Source organism: Ochotona curzoniae, unplaced genomic scaffold (genome assembly GCF_017591425.1).
Source record: "Ochotona curzoniae isolate NIBS_2020 unplaced genomic scaffold, NIBS_Ocur_1.0 contig_3819, whole genome shotgun sequence".
In the NCBI taxonomy this organism is placed as follows: domain Eukaryota; kingdom Metazoa; phylum Chordata; class Mammalia; order Lagomorpha; family Ochotonidae; genus Ochotona; species Ochotona curzoniae.
The window spans coordinates 17191184-17210435 of record NW_024466004.1 but is presented as its reverse complement, the minus strand read 5'-3'; the positions used below and the strand labels follow the sequence as shown (position 1 = coordinate 17210435).

At 36.7% G+C, this 19252-nt stretch overlaps 1 protein-coding gene across 1 annotated transcript in view; it reads right to left on the bottom strand.

Annotated features, from left to right (window-relative positions):
• Positions 1 to 3252: 3252 nt before the first annotated feature.
• Positions 3253 to 19252, bottom strand: part of LOC121158682 (muscular LMNA interacting protein) — a 130205-nt gene continuing 114205 nt past the window's right edge. The window contains 2 exon segments of the mRNA XM_040983568.1: positions 3253 to 3568; positions 14263 to 14316. Coding sequence (XP_040839502.1) covers positions 3563 to 3568; positions 14263 to 14316 — 60 coding nt within the window. The 3' untranslated portion in view covers positions 3253 to 3562.

The following is a 19252-nucleotide window of genomic DNA, read 5'->3' as shown; positions in this document are numbered from 1 at the left end:
CTTGTGAGGAAAGTTGTCCAACCCCATTCACATTAAAATCTGAGCCTTTTGCATCTCTCTCAGCCCTTCCACAAAATGTGCCCTTGACTAAATATTACACAGAATTGTTTTCGTTTTTCAGCTCAGTCTCGCATAAATTCTGCTCCACAATCTACAATCTGTGACCCCCTGGAGACTTTTATCGTTTTTCATTATTTATGAACCTTCCTCTGCCTATTGTGTGGTTGCATATTTTTTTTTATTTATCCCAAGAGTATTCAGAAAACCTGTACTCAGGTGTTTACGTCATATTGGCAATTGCACATAAATCCCCTAGAAAACATTTATAAGAAATTCAAGTATCTTCACTAAAGTATGATATAAAGATTGACTTTTAGTCAAATAGTTTGTACATAATACACCGTAATACATCAAGGGAACATGATATTAATTGAGCAACACAGGAAAGTGAAAAGTTCCCAAAATGTAATACACATTTAGTAAAAATTCAGAAATATTTTCTAATTATTAATTAATTATCTAGGGCCTCTGGGCTTTTACTAAGCCAAACAATCTGTTGTTACAAACCAAATTATCTTCTTACATAGTTTACTTAGTTTCAGATAAGTAAAGGTTTCAAATGTGCAAATACTTAACAGCTTAGTTCAAGCAAGATTTTCATTCCTGCTCCTATTTACAAAAATTTTTCCTTGCTCCACAGACAAAACTGATAATATTGCCTTGTTACTTAATTTTTCAGTTTCTTCTTTCTGTACCTCAGAGATTAAAAGGAACAATATTCAATAGAATCCCATTTCCTAATAATTAAAATTTCACGGGAAAATAATGTGTCCTCATATGAATGCCAATTGCCCATTTTAGTAACTGGTTTTTCAATGAATTTTTTAATGGATCCTTCCATTCTCTAATCTACGTTTTAGTGTTTCTAGAGGTCACCTTGCAAACAAATTTGCAGTAAATCCCTTAGAGTCAGGCTTTCTGGAGGATCCAAATGAAGGCACAACCTCAGCTTTGGTATATTTCTTCTGACCTGCTTTCATCTCCTTCTATTATGTTCTCAATCTCCACAGCACATTGACTATTATACTCATTAATCACATAACAACAGCTTCCATATGCCACGTTCTCTGCACAAGTTCTGTTTGCTTGCTCTCCTTTTGCTCATGCCTGTAAAACTCTAGTCTTTAATGAAATATTGAACAAAGAAGAATACAGCTTTTAAATGTAGCTTTTTCTTTTAGAAATAGCATAGTAGACAAGACAAAAGATCTTGTGCTAGGTTTATCATTCACTAATATGGTAACTCCAGTAAGTATCCATTCAGGGTCAAGTTTTCATGACAGTAAGAATTAACTGACAGTTGTAATGACTTAAAGGATATCAAGTGCCATTGTAGTTGGAAAACGTAGGGAAACTGGGATACCACATTCAGATGTTTCCATTGAAAGAGTTGTAGGCAACTCAAAGCTTTCAAAGCTCAGAACTTCTAAGGTGGAAAGGGATTTAAAGATATAATATTTCTGATGTGTTCATTGTGGGAATAAAAACAGTCTCTGTCAGAGAATGATCTGGAAGGACTCAATTAAACATCACATACATATTCTAGAATTAGGCAGTTCTAGTTCCATGTTACAAAGTCCCAAGGCAGAACAAATCACAACAGATCATGGTACAAGATAAACTGAGAAACAAGGAGCAGCAGACGCGTCGATGAATTGTAATGAAAGCTCAGCATGAAGCCATAAAGAAACAAGCCACTAGAAATCTACTGAGCAATGTTCAGAGAACTTACACACACTGAGTGAAAAAATACAAAAGTAGAATAAAAGCAACATCATTTAGATTTATTAAAGATACATGTAAAGCAAAGCATTTTCAATAATGTGTAAATAAACAATAAATATTAAGTAATGAACAACGTGTGCCTATAGCAGGGCAGGAAAGATTGAAATTGTTATAGATGATAATAACCACCAGTCAACATGTATACTCATAGCCACGAGGAGACTTGCTCAATCATATGATAGCAACTTGTCATAAGCTGGGACACATCAACTCAACTACCTGTAGTTGAGGTCCAAAATGAGTGAATGAATAGAAAGATACTGCTTTTAGAATTGGATCACCTGGACTTGAATTCTTCCTCTCTCACTTACCAGTTTTATTTAAACATTTAAGGGGGAATATTCACACAGACATAATATTTGGAGAATAATATTACCGCCATCATAGACTTATCATGAAGGTTGAATTCATCTAAATCATTTCATATGGATAAGAGCACAATGAACATTAGAATCCATTCATAGTAAACTAAAAGTCTACTTCACACAACTGTGCATGTTGGTGAATAAATAATAATTCGCACAAGGGTTAAAAGATGAGCAAAGAGCTACACTGAGGCCACTTACTCATCTGCCATTAACGGAGATGACAAGAATTTTGTATCTCCGGTTGTCCACCGATGGCTGATAATGGCAATTCCAAACTAGCTATAAGACAATACAGTATCCAGTTGCTGTTCCATATTTTTTTCTCCTTTTTTTTTTCTGTGAGCAGAGTGAGTGGGTGATGAAGTAGTCTGAGCGAGCTGCGGCCCAAAGTTTTCGCCATGGGCAATATAGATCACATGCAATGAGAAACAAAAGAGTTTACTTAAGGCTTCTTTGCTGTGTGCAGTTCACTGCCCATACTACCTTGTAGTCTTCTTACTGTGTTTTTTTGCAGGTTCCTCAGACAGACAAGAGAAGGAAGCCACTAACTGAGGTTCAGAGAGGCTGCTGGAGTTAACTGACAAGCATTGATCATAGCCAATATGGCGAACAGCAGGTATGATGGGCATCCAAGAGTTTCATCACACTGCCGATTTACTCTGCAGTCTCTGCTGTCCCTGAGTTTATGGGTATAAACTGACTCTTAAATCATCTTCACAAGAATCATGTGACAACAAGCAAAAAGTATATGATACTTTAGAGACCCCAGGAACATGATACTCACTGTGGCTACAATGTTTGTGGGGTATAGTGTATCAAAGCAACACAGAACAGGAAAAATGGTATGTTACATGAAATACCAACCTTCTCACCTTTAGTCTCCCCAGTAGAAACCTGAATATTAGTTACCCTTGAAAGCAGGAAGGAAATAATTTTTATATTATGTTGTACATATGTAAAGTGAATCAAAGCATAAAAGCCCGATTCAGTTAATAACATATGCTTTAAGTAAAACTAATGTTGAAAAACAGTCACGCCCATTCTTCTATTTACCCATGATTCTTCTTTATTTGGCTGCTAAACATAGGAGATGTTAGTATTGCTGTCAGCATGGTAGAAGGCATTAAAGGCATAATCAGAGATGCAAGAAGCTAAAAGTAAATCTCTTGAGTGCTAGAAGTTAATAGAGGGCTGTGATGCTGTATGCACACAGCCAACTTTGTTTAGTGCCTCTGCTGCTCTGCAGTTCATAAAGGGAGCACTCGTTCTGAAAGAAGTAAGCTTAATCTAGCAAGTGTTAGCACCAGCAATCCATAAAACTTCAGCAGCCAGTGTTCGCAGATTCAACTTCATTGCTGTAAAATAAGAGAAAATAATAGGTTGATGTAAATGAATATAATTCAGGAAAACATGCCTTAAAATTACACATTAATATTTGGTCATATCATCTGATAAAAATGGTTAATAGTGAGGAAGTAGGTGGCTTTTTTTTTTACACCAAGTTGCTGCTTTCTTGTTACATGATGAATGGCATAATAAAGACACCCAGAACCTTCAAATTTGGTTCTGATCTTTTAAGAGCTCAGCAGAGCAGGTCTGGCCCCCTGCAAGGGGTCATGATGGCTTTGAGGAGATGGTGCAGCCTTAAGGAACAGCATAGCCATTTCGCACCCACACTCCTTCACCCTCTCATTATTTTGCTGCTCCCTTGCCATTCCTTCAGCACTGACTGCATCATTCCCTAAAATGTAGTATCAAAAACAAGGACACAGAGTGAATAGGGATTGGATTGAGTCCCAGCTTTTGCAAAACATGAGAGAGACACAGAGAGACCAAAAAGAACCTCTTGCTTTTTCTTCATATATTGATTTGCTTGGCTTTATAACATTGCTGTGTTGTGGGGGAGTGAATTCAATACTTTCTTTATCCACTTAATCTCATTTAATAGAGTCTGTCTAGAACAGATAAGATAAACTTAACTGAATGGATATGGGTATTACCAACTGTGAAGGCAGATTATATGAAAGAAGGTATAAAATAACTCATCAGGGATGAGGCAAGAAGAGAAGTTCTAAAACATTATTCTAATGGAACAGTGGGAAGGAATGACCCTATTGAAGAAAATGGCCAGAACCTTTTTTTACCTTCCCAACTTTCGGCCGACAATAGAGCATGCCGACATAGCTGCTGAAGAGAAAAGAAGTCTGTCCCTTTTCTTTCTGTCATGCCCTGGACCTCATTATAGGGTGAAGAAGTGGATGTGTGTGAGACTTACAATCACACTGGCTGTATGAAAAGGGTGAATAAATCAAAAGAATCCAAGCATCTAGCCAAGACTGTTCAACACATATTCGGTATCACTTAGCAGAAACTGCATTTGTTAGGCCAGAAGAAGAGACAAAGCCAATGCACCAGATGGGGGTAGTTATGATAAAGCACAGACTTTGTTTTGATCATGGAAATTCAAAACTTGTGAAATAAGAAGTGGGCTGAGGGAGGTGTTATGGTGCAGCAAGTCAAGCACCTGTATGAGATGCCTGAAACCCTTTTCTACTTCCAGTGCAACTCTGCACTTCTCATCTTGCTTCCTGAACCTAAGAATCAACAGATGATGGTCCATGTACTTGGGCTCCTACCATCCATAAGGAGACCTGGATGAATTAAGGACTTTTCTGATTTGGCTTGTCTTACTCCAAGCTCTGGTGTGGTATTTGGGGAATGAACGAGAAGATACCAAAATGGAAGAGCAACTCATTCAGCCTCTCTCTTTCTCGTTCAAATGACAATGTCTTAGAAAGACAACTGAACTGTACTTTCATCTTCTGGGGTTCATTCCCTGAAGTTTTAGAATGACAAGAGAAAATGTGTAAATTACATATGATCTTTTTTTAACAAATAAAAACTGTCATTAGTTTCATTTTCCTGAAATCACCAACATTTAGTTGACATTATTATTATTACTGTTATTATAAAAGATTTAAAGAAACTCTGCTTTGCCAAACACTCAATAAGTGTTACCTCTTTTATATGTTAAGTGCTTCACTTATAATAATACAGATCTTCATCATAATCCTTTGATCTCATTTTACACGGAATAAATTGAGGTTCAAGAAAATGAAATACCATGGCTAAGACCAAAGTACTCAAAATTAATTATCAGTTTATTCAATGCTTTCTATTTATTTTTGCTATTTGCGTAGTCTTTATTTTTTCCTAGTCTTAATAAAACATAAAATGAGTCTGCCTTGTGAAGTAATGAATTATCATCAGAGGAGTATAACTAGGAGGGAAAAAAAGGGTATTTAAAATATTCATGCAAAATTGGAATTAAAAGACAAGATTATTTGGGTGTAAAAACCTATGAACATTTTCTCAGAATATTTGTTCCTAAGAAATTTTTGAATAATCCAGAGTTACATGGATTTCAATAAATTTTACACCAAAATATAACTTCTAATTATAGTTACCATTAAGTTTCAACCAACTTCATATAAAAGGGAACGTTTTACAGGCATGATTATCACGTTAAATAAAGTACTGGCATAAATGCCTTCTAAGCTCCCTTTCAAATATAATATTTTATAATTATATGAATAATTAGATCAGATTAAAGAAACATAGACAGTTAATCCTTTGACAGTACACTGGCAAACTTACTGCTATTTCTCAGCCATTTCTGAGTCCACTGGCAAATGAAAGCAATGTTTGGCATCCTGTCCAGTAGCTCACTGGAAGTATGGATTATGCAATGAGAAGTAGAGCCATCATTTTAAATACTTTGCAAAAGTTTTACATTCTTTTGCCAATCTTAATATAGTAAAGATCTGTATAACTAGTGAATAACAAAGGTGGACTTGAAGATAAAACCATTAAATAAATATATAAATCCTTATTTATAAACTGGTACTTTGGCTGTTAAGGCTCCATATTTCCCCTATTGTTAACTGAACAGCATATTTAGTTTGAATTAACAAAATATAAATAAGGAAGAACTTATACATTTTATGTCATAATTTCCAGGTGGTTCTGGCATTTAAGCTGGCCGCCAATGCCAGCCTCTGCCAGCTGATGCTCTAGCAAAGCCCAGCCAACCCTCACCCACTCTAACTGTTGCTTGTACCAGTTAGAAGAGTCAGCCCAATCTGGCCCTTCCCCAGTCTGGCTCACATGAGGCCCCCAGGTGTTGTAGCCCTGCCTGGTCTGGTCTGCCCCTATCCCAACTCATGTAGTCCAGTGGGAGTAGTTGTCCAGCAGGGGAGCCCACATTCCCTTGCTGGCTTTGCCTCCTTCCCCCTGGTTCTCACGTGTGATGTTTGGGCGCTGCAACCACATCTGGTATGGCTCACCTCACCTTGGCATTCCTTAATTTGCACTGGTATGAGTTGGACCGGAACTGGCCTGACCCACACTCTATGCTGGTGCTTGGATTCATCAGCAGTTGATGTGAACGGGTTCAGCCTGGTCTGTCCCCCACCTATGCCATATGTATGATGGTGGGTATCTTCCTCTCGCCTGGTCTGGGTTGCTCCATATCGTGGTTCTTGCACTCACCTGTAGGGACTGTGTCCCTACAGAGGAGTTACCCAAGCTCCTCTTTCAGAACCTCTCCCTATGCCAGGTCTTGCGCAAACTGGTGGTTCCATGGGCTAGCCCTCATTGCTGGCCTTCAGTCCATTCCAGTTCTTCATGTTGGCTGTTTCACCCCAGCCAAGGCTTGTCCATACCCAGACACTGCTCACACAGGGCTCAGTAGGGGCATAGACCCAGCCTAGTCCATCCTACATCTGCCCAGGTTTTCCAGAGTGCCAGATGGTGAAGGTGTCTAGCCCAGCCTGGTGCACCCAGCCCCAGTCCACATTTGTGCTTAGGGAGTTTGTAGCCATATCCAGACCAGAATGCAGCACCCACTCCAGCCCACATACTCTCCCGTGGGAATCCCTACCCAGCAAAGGTGTACTCTCACAGCTTCCCAACCAAGTCTACTCCTAGCCCTAGATTACACGCATGCCAGTGGTTACTTTGACCCAATTGGCTAAGATCCCCACCTATCTCAGCCTTTGCCTTCAATGTTGTAGCATAGTATCCCCGGCTCATGCAGACCAGTTGGTGTAAGAGCCTAGGTCAGAATGACATGCGCTCCTTCCTGATTTCTATTCTTTTTTGTGAGTTGAAGTTTGCATGACCCTGCCTGGTCTGTCCCCTTCCAGTTGCAGCTCAGCCCACCCCACATCCTATTTTAGGATGCAACTTCAGGTGGTGCTGCCTTGACCTGACCAGATATCCATTGGTTCCTTTACCCGTAAGTGATGGCAGGTGTCATGGTCACTCCTGGCTTAGCCCATCGCAACCCTAGCTCATGAGCTAACCTGCAGGATTTGTATTTCCACAGGGTTGGGCCCACACTTCCCCCACAGCGTTTACCCCCGGACCAAGTTCTCTCACATGCTGGATAGTGTCTTGGCCCTGCCAAATGTGACCAGTCATCCACTATTCCACCACCCAGTCAAGTAATGGCACCTAGCCCTGCCAGACAGGCCCCATTCAAAGCTTTGGTGTGGACTGGTGTGTGGCAGTCAGTGATGCGCTATGCTAACAGCTCTTCTTAGGATTCCTAATTTATCTAGTGAATCAGTCTGGCCGTAATAGATCTTATGGACATTCCCCTCCAAACCATCAGGTCTCAGTCCCCACGCTTGCCCAAAAGTTTCATGACCCTGTTACTACGAATCACCCAGAATTCATCTCTCACCTATACTAAAGCTGGCCTTATTCATGGTGTCCCTAAGCAGCAATTTCATATCTAAAAACCCCTGACCTTGCCGCTGGGCAGCCAGCAGTCAGAGCCTGACACCATTTGGTGCACTGGCACTGGCTGCCCAAAGCCAAGGACTCAGTCACTGCCTTTCAGCTGTGGCTTTGGCCTGAGTCCCCAGCCTAGGATCCGGTCCGGCAGGGGCACCCCCACAGCTGCCACACTGTGGGGAGCTGCAAGCTGCCCTCAATCCCAAGGCCCGGACCCCCCCAGAAAGTATTTTCAATGAATACACAATGTGAATCAGTTGTTCATTCCCTTTTTCTTGCAAAACCAAATATGTGCACTCTTTCCTGCCAAATGGAGGCAAAATACATGTATGTTAGTACAAATATGAAACCAAACTTCACATTACAAAAAGAATTTACAGATAATACAATTGTACAAATATATTGCATACTGTTATTTTCCATAAAAAAATTAAGTGTGTTTTGTCCACATATGTAACTTTCAACTTTGTTGAGAAAGCATAATATCTATTATCCAGAAGCCCAAAAACATATATATATATGTATATATATATATTCAGTAATTAAAGTCCCAGTATAGATAGATAGATAATATATATTATTACCTATAACATGATAGATAAAGAATGTCAGTACAATAGCTCTAGGGAGCAAAACATTAAATCTGGGATTGAAGTTGCTTGTTACCAAATGAACAGAGCACCCAATAGCTCTTAACCCTTTATTGCTTTCTGTTTCCCTCAACCAGAAATGATTCCTCCAAGCTCTGATTTCAGAGCAGTTTTCAAGTCTTTCTAGTTCTTGACTTCTAATAGGTTTCACAGAAACTGACTAGGAGACGCAATACCAACTTTAATCTATTGAGACGAATTTGAAGTCCAGGTCTCACAATTGTTAACCTCTCTTCCCCCAACACTTAGACCTCTTCTATAACAGCTTAAACTAAGATTTTGGAGAAGAAGTAAGAGCCGTTAGTTTCTTTTCATTGCCTCCTTCAGTCAGACTCTGAGCTTTCCATCTTAATACTGCCCAACCAAGTGTAAGAACAAATGAAAATTAAGAGTAAGAGCTTAATTATTTTCTCTTCTGAATAAAGAGAAGTGATTTCTCTCAGTTCGTTTTTCTTACAGCATTTCAAAAACAAAATCTTGTTTTGTAAATAAATTCTCCTCTCTTTGAAATAAAAATAAATCCATTTGAAAAACTAAATGAGCATTTTTGTCAGACTTATTAAAGTCTTTCTCAAGGACTTTAGAGTCAACTCCTTTGAACAAATACAAACATCCAAGGAAGAGTGAGAAAGGTCCCTAACTCCTAATTTTCAGGGAAGCAGAAACCCTAATTTGGTGACACTTGTTTCACGGCATGAAATTACCTCTTGTCCTAAATATAGGAAAAGTTTATTTTTTCTTTGTGTGAATCTCAACACAAATGGTTGTCCCAAATACCTGGTAAATTCAGGATGAGCTATGTGTGATAAATGAGACTGTGAATTCCTCACATCTAAGAATGCTTTGAACTATTGTTTATCTTTGGAATATATATATATACATAATGCAGCTATAGCTTCATGGCTATATAAGGGGTGAGACAGCTTCCTGTATTTGCAGTCTCTTAGCAGATTGAGCATGATGCACATAGGCAATAACATTCGGGTTACTGCTTATAAAAATGAAAGTGTTTCTTTATATATCATTATTGTGAAGAGGACTTCTAGGTTGGCAGAATTTTATATATATATATATATATATATTTTTTTTTTTTTTCCTCAGCAAAGGCAAAGGGCTTACAACACACACAAAAAGAGGTTTCCGCCCCGCCCCCGGTAAATTGTTCAAAACATGTAATAATAGGGAGAGAAGGGGAGAGAATGAGAAAGAGAGAGAGATTAATCTTCCATTACATCATGCCCCAAATGTCCACAAGAGTTGGAGCTGGACCAAACTGAAACTAGGAGACAAAGAATCCGCTTATATCTGCCATGTAGGTGTCAGCAATTCAGGTACTTGTACTATTACCTGCTGCCTCCCAGGTACGTTAGCAACAGACTGGACTGAAAGTGCGCAGTAGTCAGGCTTAAGATAAAGAATTCTGTAAGGGAATGGGAGCCTCTCAGCAGCAGCTTTATCTGTTGCAATACAACACCTGCACCAATTTTCTTAGGTCTGTTGTCAAACACGAAAATAACAGTTTCCTTTTATATATTATTTCCGTGCTCACCTAGGCACCCAGTCAAGATGGGTATCAACCCTGTCTGTGTTAGGTTTTTTTTAATAACACAAATTGTTCTTGCACTTTTATCTAGTTACTTATCAATGCATAAGAACCTTCTTTTATCAGCAGACAAATCCAGGTTTTTGCATGAGCTAAACTGTAAGCAATTTGAGAGTTTCAGAAAAAAATCTTATTCCTCTTGATATGTTTTTTTTTTTTTGGATTTGAATCAAACAGGAAATGAGTAACTTCCATGAACAACTTATTTTCTTACGTTTTTCTTAATCTCTTCAACAAAAATACTGAGGAATGAAAAGCTTGCCTTAAGAAAACCTTACATATAAAAAGAAGTTTTTAAATTTAAAATAAAATGAAGGCAAAAAAAAACCCCCAATATACCGCTAAAGTCAAAAGTCACCTTGTTATTAGAATCATTATCCTGCCAACCTTTAAATATTTGTCCAAAAACCTGCAAAGACAAAAAAGAAAGCGGAAGAATTTGTCTAGTATTTTGGGGGACAGCTAATGTATCATTGGCTCTCAAATTGTCTTGTTAACCAATAGGTCTGACATATCAGAATTAACTGCACCCAACCTTGTTTGGGAGAAGCAAGTTGAAAATAAAACAGTTCGAAGGCTGTATTTCAAGCCTGTGATGTGAAGGATGGCAGTTTTGTTTTCATCTCCTTTTCCAGAATGGCTTCTACAATTAGGCTTTAGAAACTGAAGTGGATTTTGGACTAATTATGGACTGAGAGTTACTGGACCAAGAAGAAATTACTTGTGGGTGTTATAGGGAAATACAATCAGAAACATATGTTGCTACTCAAATTTAGTTTTCTCCAAATTAATTTGTCTAATTAATCATTACTTATCTCAGGCAGGGAGTATTTACATACTCTTAAATATTCACCTTATTAGAGATTTTGCATTGGCGCAAAAAAATGGAGTCTATAAAAGTAGTCATCTTTTAAGCTGCATCAGTCAGTTGACACAATTATCAAACTTTTCATGATGTCATATGTTCATATGTTAAGCCATCACGGTGAACTATTTTTTAGAGTCACATAAGTCATATGAGCATATATTTTTCCCCACAGTCCCTAGGCTCAATTTGCACCAAATATCAGGTCTAGGCTAAGTGGTTTCCAGACCTAGCATAGAAGGCCAAGAACACAGAAGTAAAATGTTAACTTTTACTGAGGAAATTACAGTGAATCATAACATAGCACATATCTCTCAAAATTAATCTACCATGAGATTAAACCACATTATATATTCATATTATTGTAAAAAGTCAATGAACAAAATATTTAATAATTCAAAGCATTCAGTGAGACAAAATATTTTATGAGCATCCTGATTTAATAACCTGATTTTTGCTTTTAAGATTGAATAACTGATTTGATAGACTTCTCTAGATTGCCATTAAGGAACTACAATTTGAAAATCTCAACTTTGGGCTTACATTGCCATCACCCTGGAAAGTAATGGGACAATGCTAGCTGCCTGGTACTAATATTGGTGCATTTTGGATGACAGCACAGATGATTCCGTGTTTAGCCAGCGTTGAGCACCACAGAGCTATGTAGTAAGTGCAATTCTCCCTCTGAGTTTCTTTTAGCTGAACTATAGAAAATGTGTGAGTTAAATAATGGGTGAATCAAATCAGGTAGAACCAAAACAATTGGCGTTTAAATAAATTACTAGGTTAATTTTTAAAGGCAGTCTCTATAAATAGTGCACTTGGATTAAATAAATAAAGGTCTAAGTGATAGCAAGACAAACTGCTGTGATCCGCAAATGAAAGAAAACCAAAGGAGAACTGGAACACAATGCAAGGCTCTTCCACAATTCTTTTTACTTGGTTTTTAGCTGCAGTTTAGCCCTTTAGGTCACACAATTATAAGACGTGGATTGCTTTACAAAACAGATGCTTTTCTTGGTTAATGGTTTAAGTATTCCAGAGACAGCTTGAGGAAAATATTTGAGTCAATATTAGAATCTGATAGCATAAGAAACTGTAAAAAGTTGTTAAATTATTCTGATATCTGTCAATTTTACACAGAAGTAATATATAGCCCTTTGAAACCATAAAATGATATTTTGCATAATCATTTAAATTTCTTTAATACTTAATGTGTCACATAGAAATGTGAAATTTCAAATTACAGTTTCTTTTATGGTATTTCTCAGATATTCCATATCAGGATTACAATCTTTTTTCTCTTGGCAATTTTACCCATTAAATTAATTTTGTTTCCAGGGGTAGTTACAGTTGGTGTAAGAAATGCCAAAATTATATTACCCAGTTCTCTTTTTAAAAACAAAGCTTTTCATATTACATATTATTCAGAATTTCTCCTCAATTTGTTATTTGGAATTAGATGTTTTGTCACTTAATAACTTAATTTTCTGTCATTGTGCAGAGACATTGTAAATACAGCCTTCGTGTACTTTGAAAAAAAAAAATGCTTGAAGGACAACATTTGACTTCTTACATTCATCCTAATTGCGCACAATTTATTAATGCTGACATTTTAGCTGTGTTTTAGTTAGTTTTGAAGACACATTTTCCCAACTTTTCTCTATTAATGCAGTTTTCCACCATCATGCTGAAAACGCTAACATTTTGCATGGTTAACATTTTAATATGTAAAAGATGTTTACTATTAAATAAAATTGCACTATTTTATAAAAATTGTAAGGAAAAATATCTAAATACTATAGGCTGAACTTCAGATAAAGAAAAGTTATATAAAAATGTTGATCAAAATTAAGGTTTAATGTAGATATATTTAGATAACGAAAACAGTATGGTTCAGTGCTTTAGAGTAAAGGCTCAAACTGTCATATCTGGATTCAGTTCTTGACTGTACAGACATTCCTAAATTCTTTGATTTACAGGAAAAGACTGATTTTCCTTGAGCTTAACTTCCTCTATCTGTGAAATACGAATAATAATAATAATAATAGAATTGAACATAAAAGATTTTAGGTTAATATGCCTAACAGTTTATAACACATAGTGAACTTTCAATAATCTCAACGTTGATATGAGTACATGGACACAAGTATGGTAAAATAACCCCGGGAGGGTAAGTTTCTGGAATGTTCAGGATAGCAACTTGGCTAAATATGCCAAAAGTCACTTGTCCATACCTACAAAATATGTAAGCCTGTGTTTAGCATATTGCCCTAAAAATAATGCCAATTTCTCTTTTCATACTATGGTTTCTTTTTTTCTCAACTCAGAAGCTGCACAGTGAAGCACACTTCACTTATGAGGCAGTCTAGAAAGGAGCTTACCCACTCCCCTCTGCAGAAAACCACATTTTCTACTTTACCAGAGAGGATGTAGAAGAAAACATTGTTCAATTATTCCTGCTCTTGATGAACACAAAACATCCCTTTACAAATGTTTTCTTGGTTGCTATGTTACATAGCATTCATAAAAATAAAAAGAAGGCTTAAAAAAAACAGCTTTTTGTGAGCTCATAACATGAAGTTGGATAAAATTGTACATTAAATTTGGCAGTTATGATTGAGCTAGTATGCTTCTGTCTATACATTATTCAGTATACGTGAAATTCACTGGCTAGAGGTAGGAAGGGCTTCAGAGAGCTAAGTTATCCTTCTCCTACGAACTCAAATTAAAATACCAGGAAACACTACTGTGGCCTGTGACTTGCAAAACACACCACATGAATTATGGGACATTCACTAACACTCTAGAGAAAGAAGATCACAGTTGTTTTACTTACAAACCCAATAAGAAAAATGCAAAAAGCAAATATTCATGATTGAATGAGTTGGCTTGCAGTCAAGGTGTTACACACAGTGGAAATGTCAGAACCAACTTCCACAGTGAGAACTCAATTATGACACATAAAACTGATAAATGCTTTCAAACAATTTGGAAGGAGTCAGTTGGCTACAATTTTTCCATTAGAGAATTATTTTAACTAAAAAAATAAAATTGATTTATTTCTACAAAGTAACATCACATGGCAATGGGTAAGTAAGTAGGTCTCCAGTTGTATTTCACATTTACCTCTTTGGAATCAAGACTTTCATGTTCAGGAATAGCCACCATTGGATGACTCAGCTTCACAGGAAAGAAGCCCCGGATGTTATCAGCAGGAGGATGAAGAGAAATAAATATTTTAATTATATTACATAGACAGCTAATGACATACTCATGTTTTTTGCAAATAATAGTAAATTCTATAAAGTATAAGAGTCAATGGTAAATACTTTGAGTAAAAGTATATCTTGTTAATTTTTCTATCAGATATAAGTCTTCATAGTGCTTAGCATACACCATTCAACATCATTAACTACTTACTGAATGCATAGTCAAAACACACTGCCAGATTTCACAGAGAGGAATCCAAATCAGATTTTTATTTCACCCCTGTAACTTAGGCTTCTAATTGAAAAGCTCCAAAGCCAAGGCAGCAAATCATGCTCAGATCCCCAGCAAATGAAAATGCATCAATGAAGCAACTTCAAAAAATTCTTTAAAAGAATGAAGTGAAGAGAAAAATTTATTTTGATGAAAAAAAAAATTTAGAAATTCATACATAGTATTTTCATCACACATTTCATACAAGTTTTTAAAAGTACCTTCATACAAACCAAAATACTGGGAATGTAAAATACTGTGCATTATTGTGAATATGAGTATTCTCAACACATATGGATTTCAGAAATCTTGCCATAGTATGAGATAATGTCATCATAATTTAATTTACAAAATAATGACACTTTAACAAGTGGGGGCTGCTGGACTTATGTGGGAATATTTCTTATTACATAGGTCTGCCGAGCACTATATATGCACTTAAACCTATGAAAATAGGAAAAAAAGAAAAATGCAAAGCATACTGAGAGACACAAAGAAACGACAGGAAGAGGAAATATTTGTGATAAAATTTGCTTACCCTTTTGAAATTCGTAATTTTTTTCTCATTCTAACTTTAGGTTAACCACAAGATCCAGATTGCCAGAGATTTGTTTTATTTCTTCCATTGCCCTGGATTAACCAGGGATATGAAAATTATTGGACCCCTTATACTCCCAACAGTTCCCTGCTTTGGGCAATAAATCAAAATTATATAGTGACTAGCTCTTATCCTCCAGAGTAATTTAGAGGAGGCCAACAGTTTCTCATTGCCCCAAGAAGACTTAGCACAGGCATCTGGATAAGTCAAGACTCAGACTTCCTTTGATGTCAGTATGCTTTTTAAGAAGGGAGCCTGCTTCTATTTATAGTTTAAGTGTTTGCTGAATTCCAGCCTTTACACTCTGTTCCCAACTCTTAAATCCTAAGTATCAGAGCATCAGGACTCCTAGAAACTCAGATGATTGCTTTAAATAGAAGCATGATCTGGCCTCAGAGCCAGCTTGAAATCTAAATAGCATTCTGGAAAGCAGCTGAAACCACCTACTTTCCTTGTTCATCATGATCTTCTGATATCTTAAACACAGCTAATGATCACTCACTACGCAGAGGTTTGAACTTCAAGTCCAGGTAATGAGTCCTGGAAATAGCAGAGTTCTTGGTTTATCTGTACTAAATGGTATGGTATTTGTATGAATCATTAGCGTTTATACACGGTCAAATATCCGTTTTCTTAATATTCCACAGTAGAATAAAATGATTCTTCGAAAATGCTAAATGTTGGTAATATGCAATAAAATGACTGAGTTTGGAAAAGTGTATAGGAGAAACATGCTACACCATAATCAAAGCAAATTACGAAAAACCTAATGCCAGCATCATATGAAGTGGGGGAAGGCTGGAAGCTTTTCCACTAAGATCTAGAACTAGACAATGGTATCCACTTTCACCACTGCTATTCAACATAGCATTGGAAGTCCTTGCTGGAGTTTTAGGCAAGAAAAGAAATTAAAGGAATTCAAATTGGAAATGAGGAATTTGACGTTCCTCTTTGCAGATGACATCATTCTATACATAGGAGAACCAAAAGACTCAATAAAGAGACTACTGGAACTCATATGAGAGTTTGGCAGGGAAGCAAGATACAAAACCCATGAACATAAATTGATTATGCTAATATACACAACAAATTACATGGCTGAGAAGAAACTTGTAAGCACAGGCCCCTTTAAAATAGTGGAGAGGAATCTTAAACACCTTGGAAATAACCTAATCAAAACTAATCAACATCATCAAAATGTCCATATTACAGATTCAATGCAATCCCAACCAAAATAGAAAAAAATGATACAATAATTCATCTAGAAACACAAGAGACCACGAATAACCAAAGCCAACCTGAAGAATAAAAGCATACATGGAGGAATCACAATTCCAGACCTCAAAACATACTACAGGGCAGTGGTCATCAAATAGTCAAACTGCTGCAGAAAGAAAGATCAATGGAACAGAAGAAGGAATCCCAAGGGATTTCTTATAATTAGTACTTCTACATTCCATTCCTTCTTTTAGGTGCAGATACACCTTAATTTAAATCCATTTAGATTTAATCTTGAATTTCAAAAACTATACATTGATTATCGTGATCAACAAAAGAGGCATAAAATCACTAATCCTGATTAGTTATCAATCCATAATTTATGTTTGGCTTTGGAATTTTCTCTCTCTTTACAATATTTTGTCAGGTTTGCTATCTCATTATTATTGAATTGACTGAAAATGTGATATTAATATATCTTGAAGGTTTATCATTTAATCACACTTTGTTATGCATTTACGCATAAATTATTTCTATGTATTTGTTCATTTTGTTTTCAAAGCAACCTGGTTAGGAAGCAGTAACATGACAACATTCACAAATAAGGGAACCAAAACACCCACAGGTAAAATAACTTACTCATGATTAAGAACTAGTAAGTAGGGGGAGCTATGATTGGAATCCTGGGTGAAAATATCTACAGACTATACTCACAAAGCATGTGTAAGGTAGCTACAGATCCTGAGAAGACACACAGGAGAATGGAGAGGGCATTCCAGGCACAGTGACAGTGCAAGAGAGTCAGGTGTTCATTACAATAAAGTACAAGGCCATGTCTCATTCAGACATCAGACATGATGAGGAGTGGCTGATACAGTAGAGAAAGGCTAAGCAAGAGACATAATACAAGGCAGCTTGCAGGTCAAATGTATAGTCTGAGCTTTACTGTTTTAGCCAATGAGAACTCATTGATGTGTGTTAGTCTAAATGGGGCCATGTATGATCATATTTTTATTTGGAAAAGTCACCATAGCTGATATGCAAAGAGCTACACAGTCAGAGGAAGATGTTTAAGCAATCTGTGACAGGGATCAAGAGTGAGAAAGAGAGAAGCTTTAAAACATTAGCACTGAGAACACAATAGAAACGAGGTTTTACTCTGTCATTTTCACCTTCCCATTGTCTAAGATAAGCAAAGCAGCAGCAGGTAGACTGACTGATACCTTGCTGTTTCCATTAGAAAAACAGGAAGCAAGAGAAATAGGAGGGAAATATGATTAACTGTTGACATCTCTGTTGAAGACTGTACTGTATGAAGACTGGAAACATCAAGCAGGAAGGACAATCCAGCAGGTTATGGAAATCCTGCCCTATTTTTGATAGAAATGATGAAACTTAAACATCAAAATAAGTTCCATATGGGTGTAGGACTTGCTGTTCAGAGAGCAGGTGAGTGCTGAAGGACAGAGTCATCCCGGACTATTCAGTTAGTGGTAAGTGTTCTAAGAACAAATTATTTATTTTACCTCAAAAGTTGTTAATTTTATCATCAAAGCACTAGTCAACATGGAAACATGAATAAAATAGGTAAACACCTGGAGAAATTTTCTCTCATCCTGGATGGACAACCCAATCTTGGAAACTGCAATAGACAGTGATTAGACATTTGCTGAACTAACATCACTGGATAATCAAGTGGTATTTGAGTTAAATATTCAATTGATTCTTATTACATTTAGGATCACAGATGCTACTCAATGAGCATAATGTCCTTTAAAGTGTTTGTTACCAATGTGGGGTTCTCTTACAAATGTCACTGTTTCTTCCAAAGGGATTATGATCTTTTGAAACAAGGGCAAAAAGAGAAAATTCCCTCAAATCAGCTGAGTAAATGAGAACCTAATGAGTTGGAAAAAAAGAAAATATGCAAAATGTGGTTAAGTGAGTTAATTAAGTCTTTAGAGTGTATGAGAATTGAATTTGAAGCTCTACTTGGTGAAGCAGTTTTCTATTCTTGCTTAAGGATAAAATTAAGTTTTCTTGACTGCCAGAACTGTGAAACAGAGGAAGTGTTTCAAGAAGTTTTAACATTTTGAAGTCACCAGAGGCACACATTCCAATAAGAATTCAATTCTTTGAGATTGTTTTGTGTTGATTGTGCTCAACAACATCTTTCCTCTGGTAAACCTTCTCACCATCTTAAGAATATCTCTCAAAAGTACCTATGACAAATTATTGTTTCCATTACCACATACTTTCTGCTTCCTAAATATCATGTTGTCAGAGAATACAAACCTTAGGAAGCCATGGATTATTTACTGTTCATCTTGAGGTTTTCTGCATCTGCCAGTCAATATCACACAAAGTAGACATTAACGTGAGTTTAGTAAGTAAACCAATTAAAAATCAATGAATGAGATGGTTAAAGAAAACAAAGAGCGTTTCTGACTTACAGAATTAAACACTTTTGAATTAGTAAATAAACTAGGAAGTATTTAATGTTTTCCTAAGGACAGCATTATTGTGGGAAGTGAAGGCCTTCCAAATAGAGCTGTCACACAGAGAATTGTGCATGAGCCTCAATATTCTTACACTTTGAATTGTCAACGTTTACAACCCAGACTCTACATGCAAGTTGATTAGTTTAACATTAGGTTTGTAAAGCTCTAGATGTGGATGGTAGCCAAACCCTGTTATTTATTTTTTTAAATAATGTATTTATTTTCATCTGAGTTCAAAGAGAGAAAGGGAGAGATCCACCATCTATTGATTCATTCCTGCATGTACCTCCAACAAAGCCTGGAACTTGGGTTACAAAAG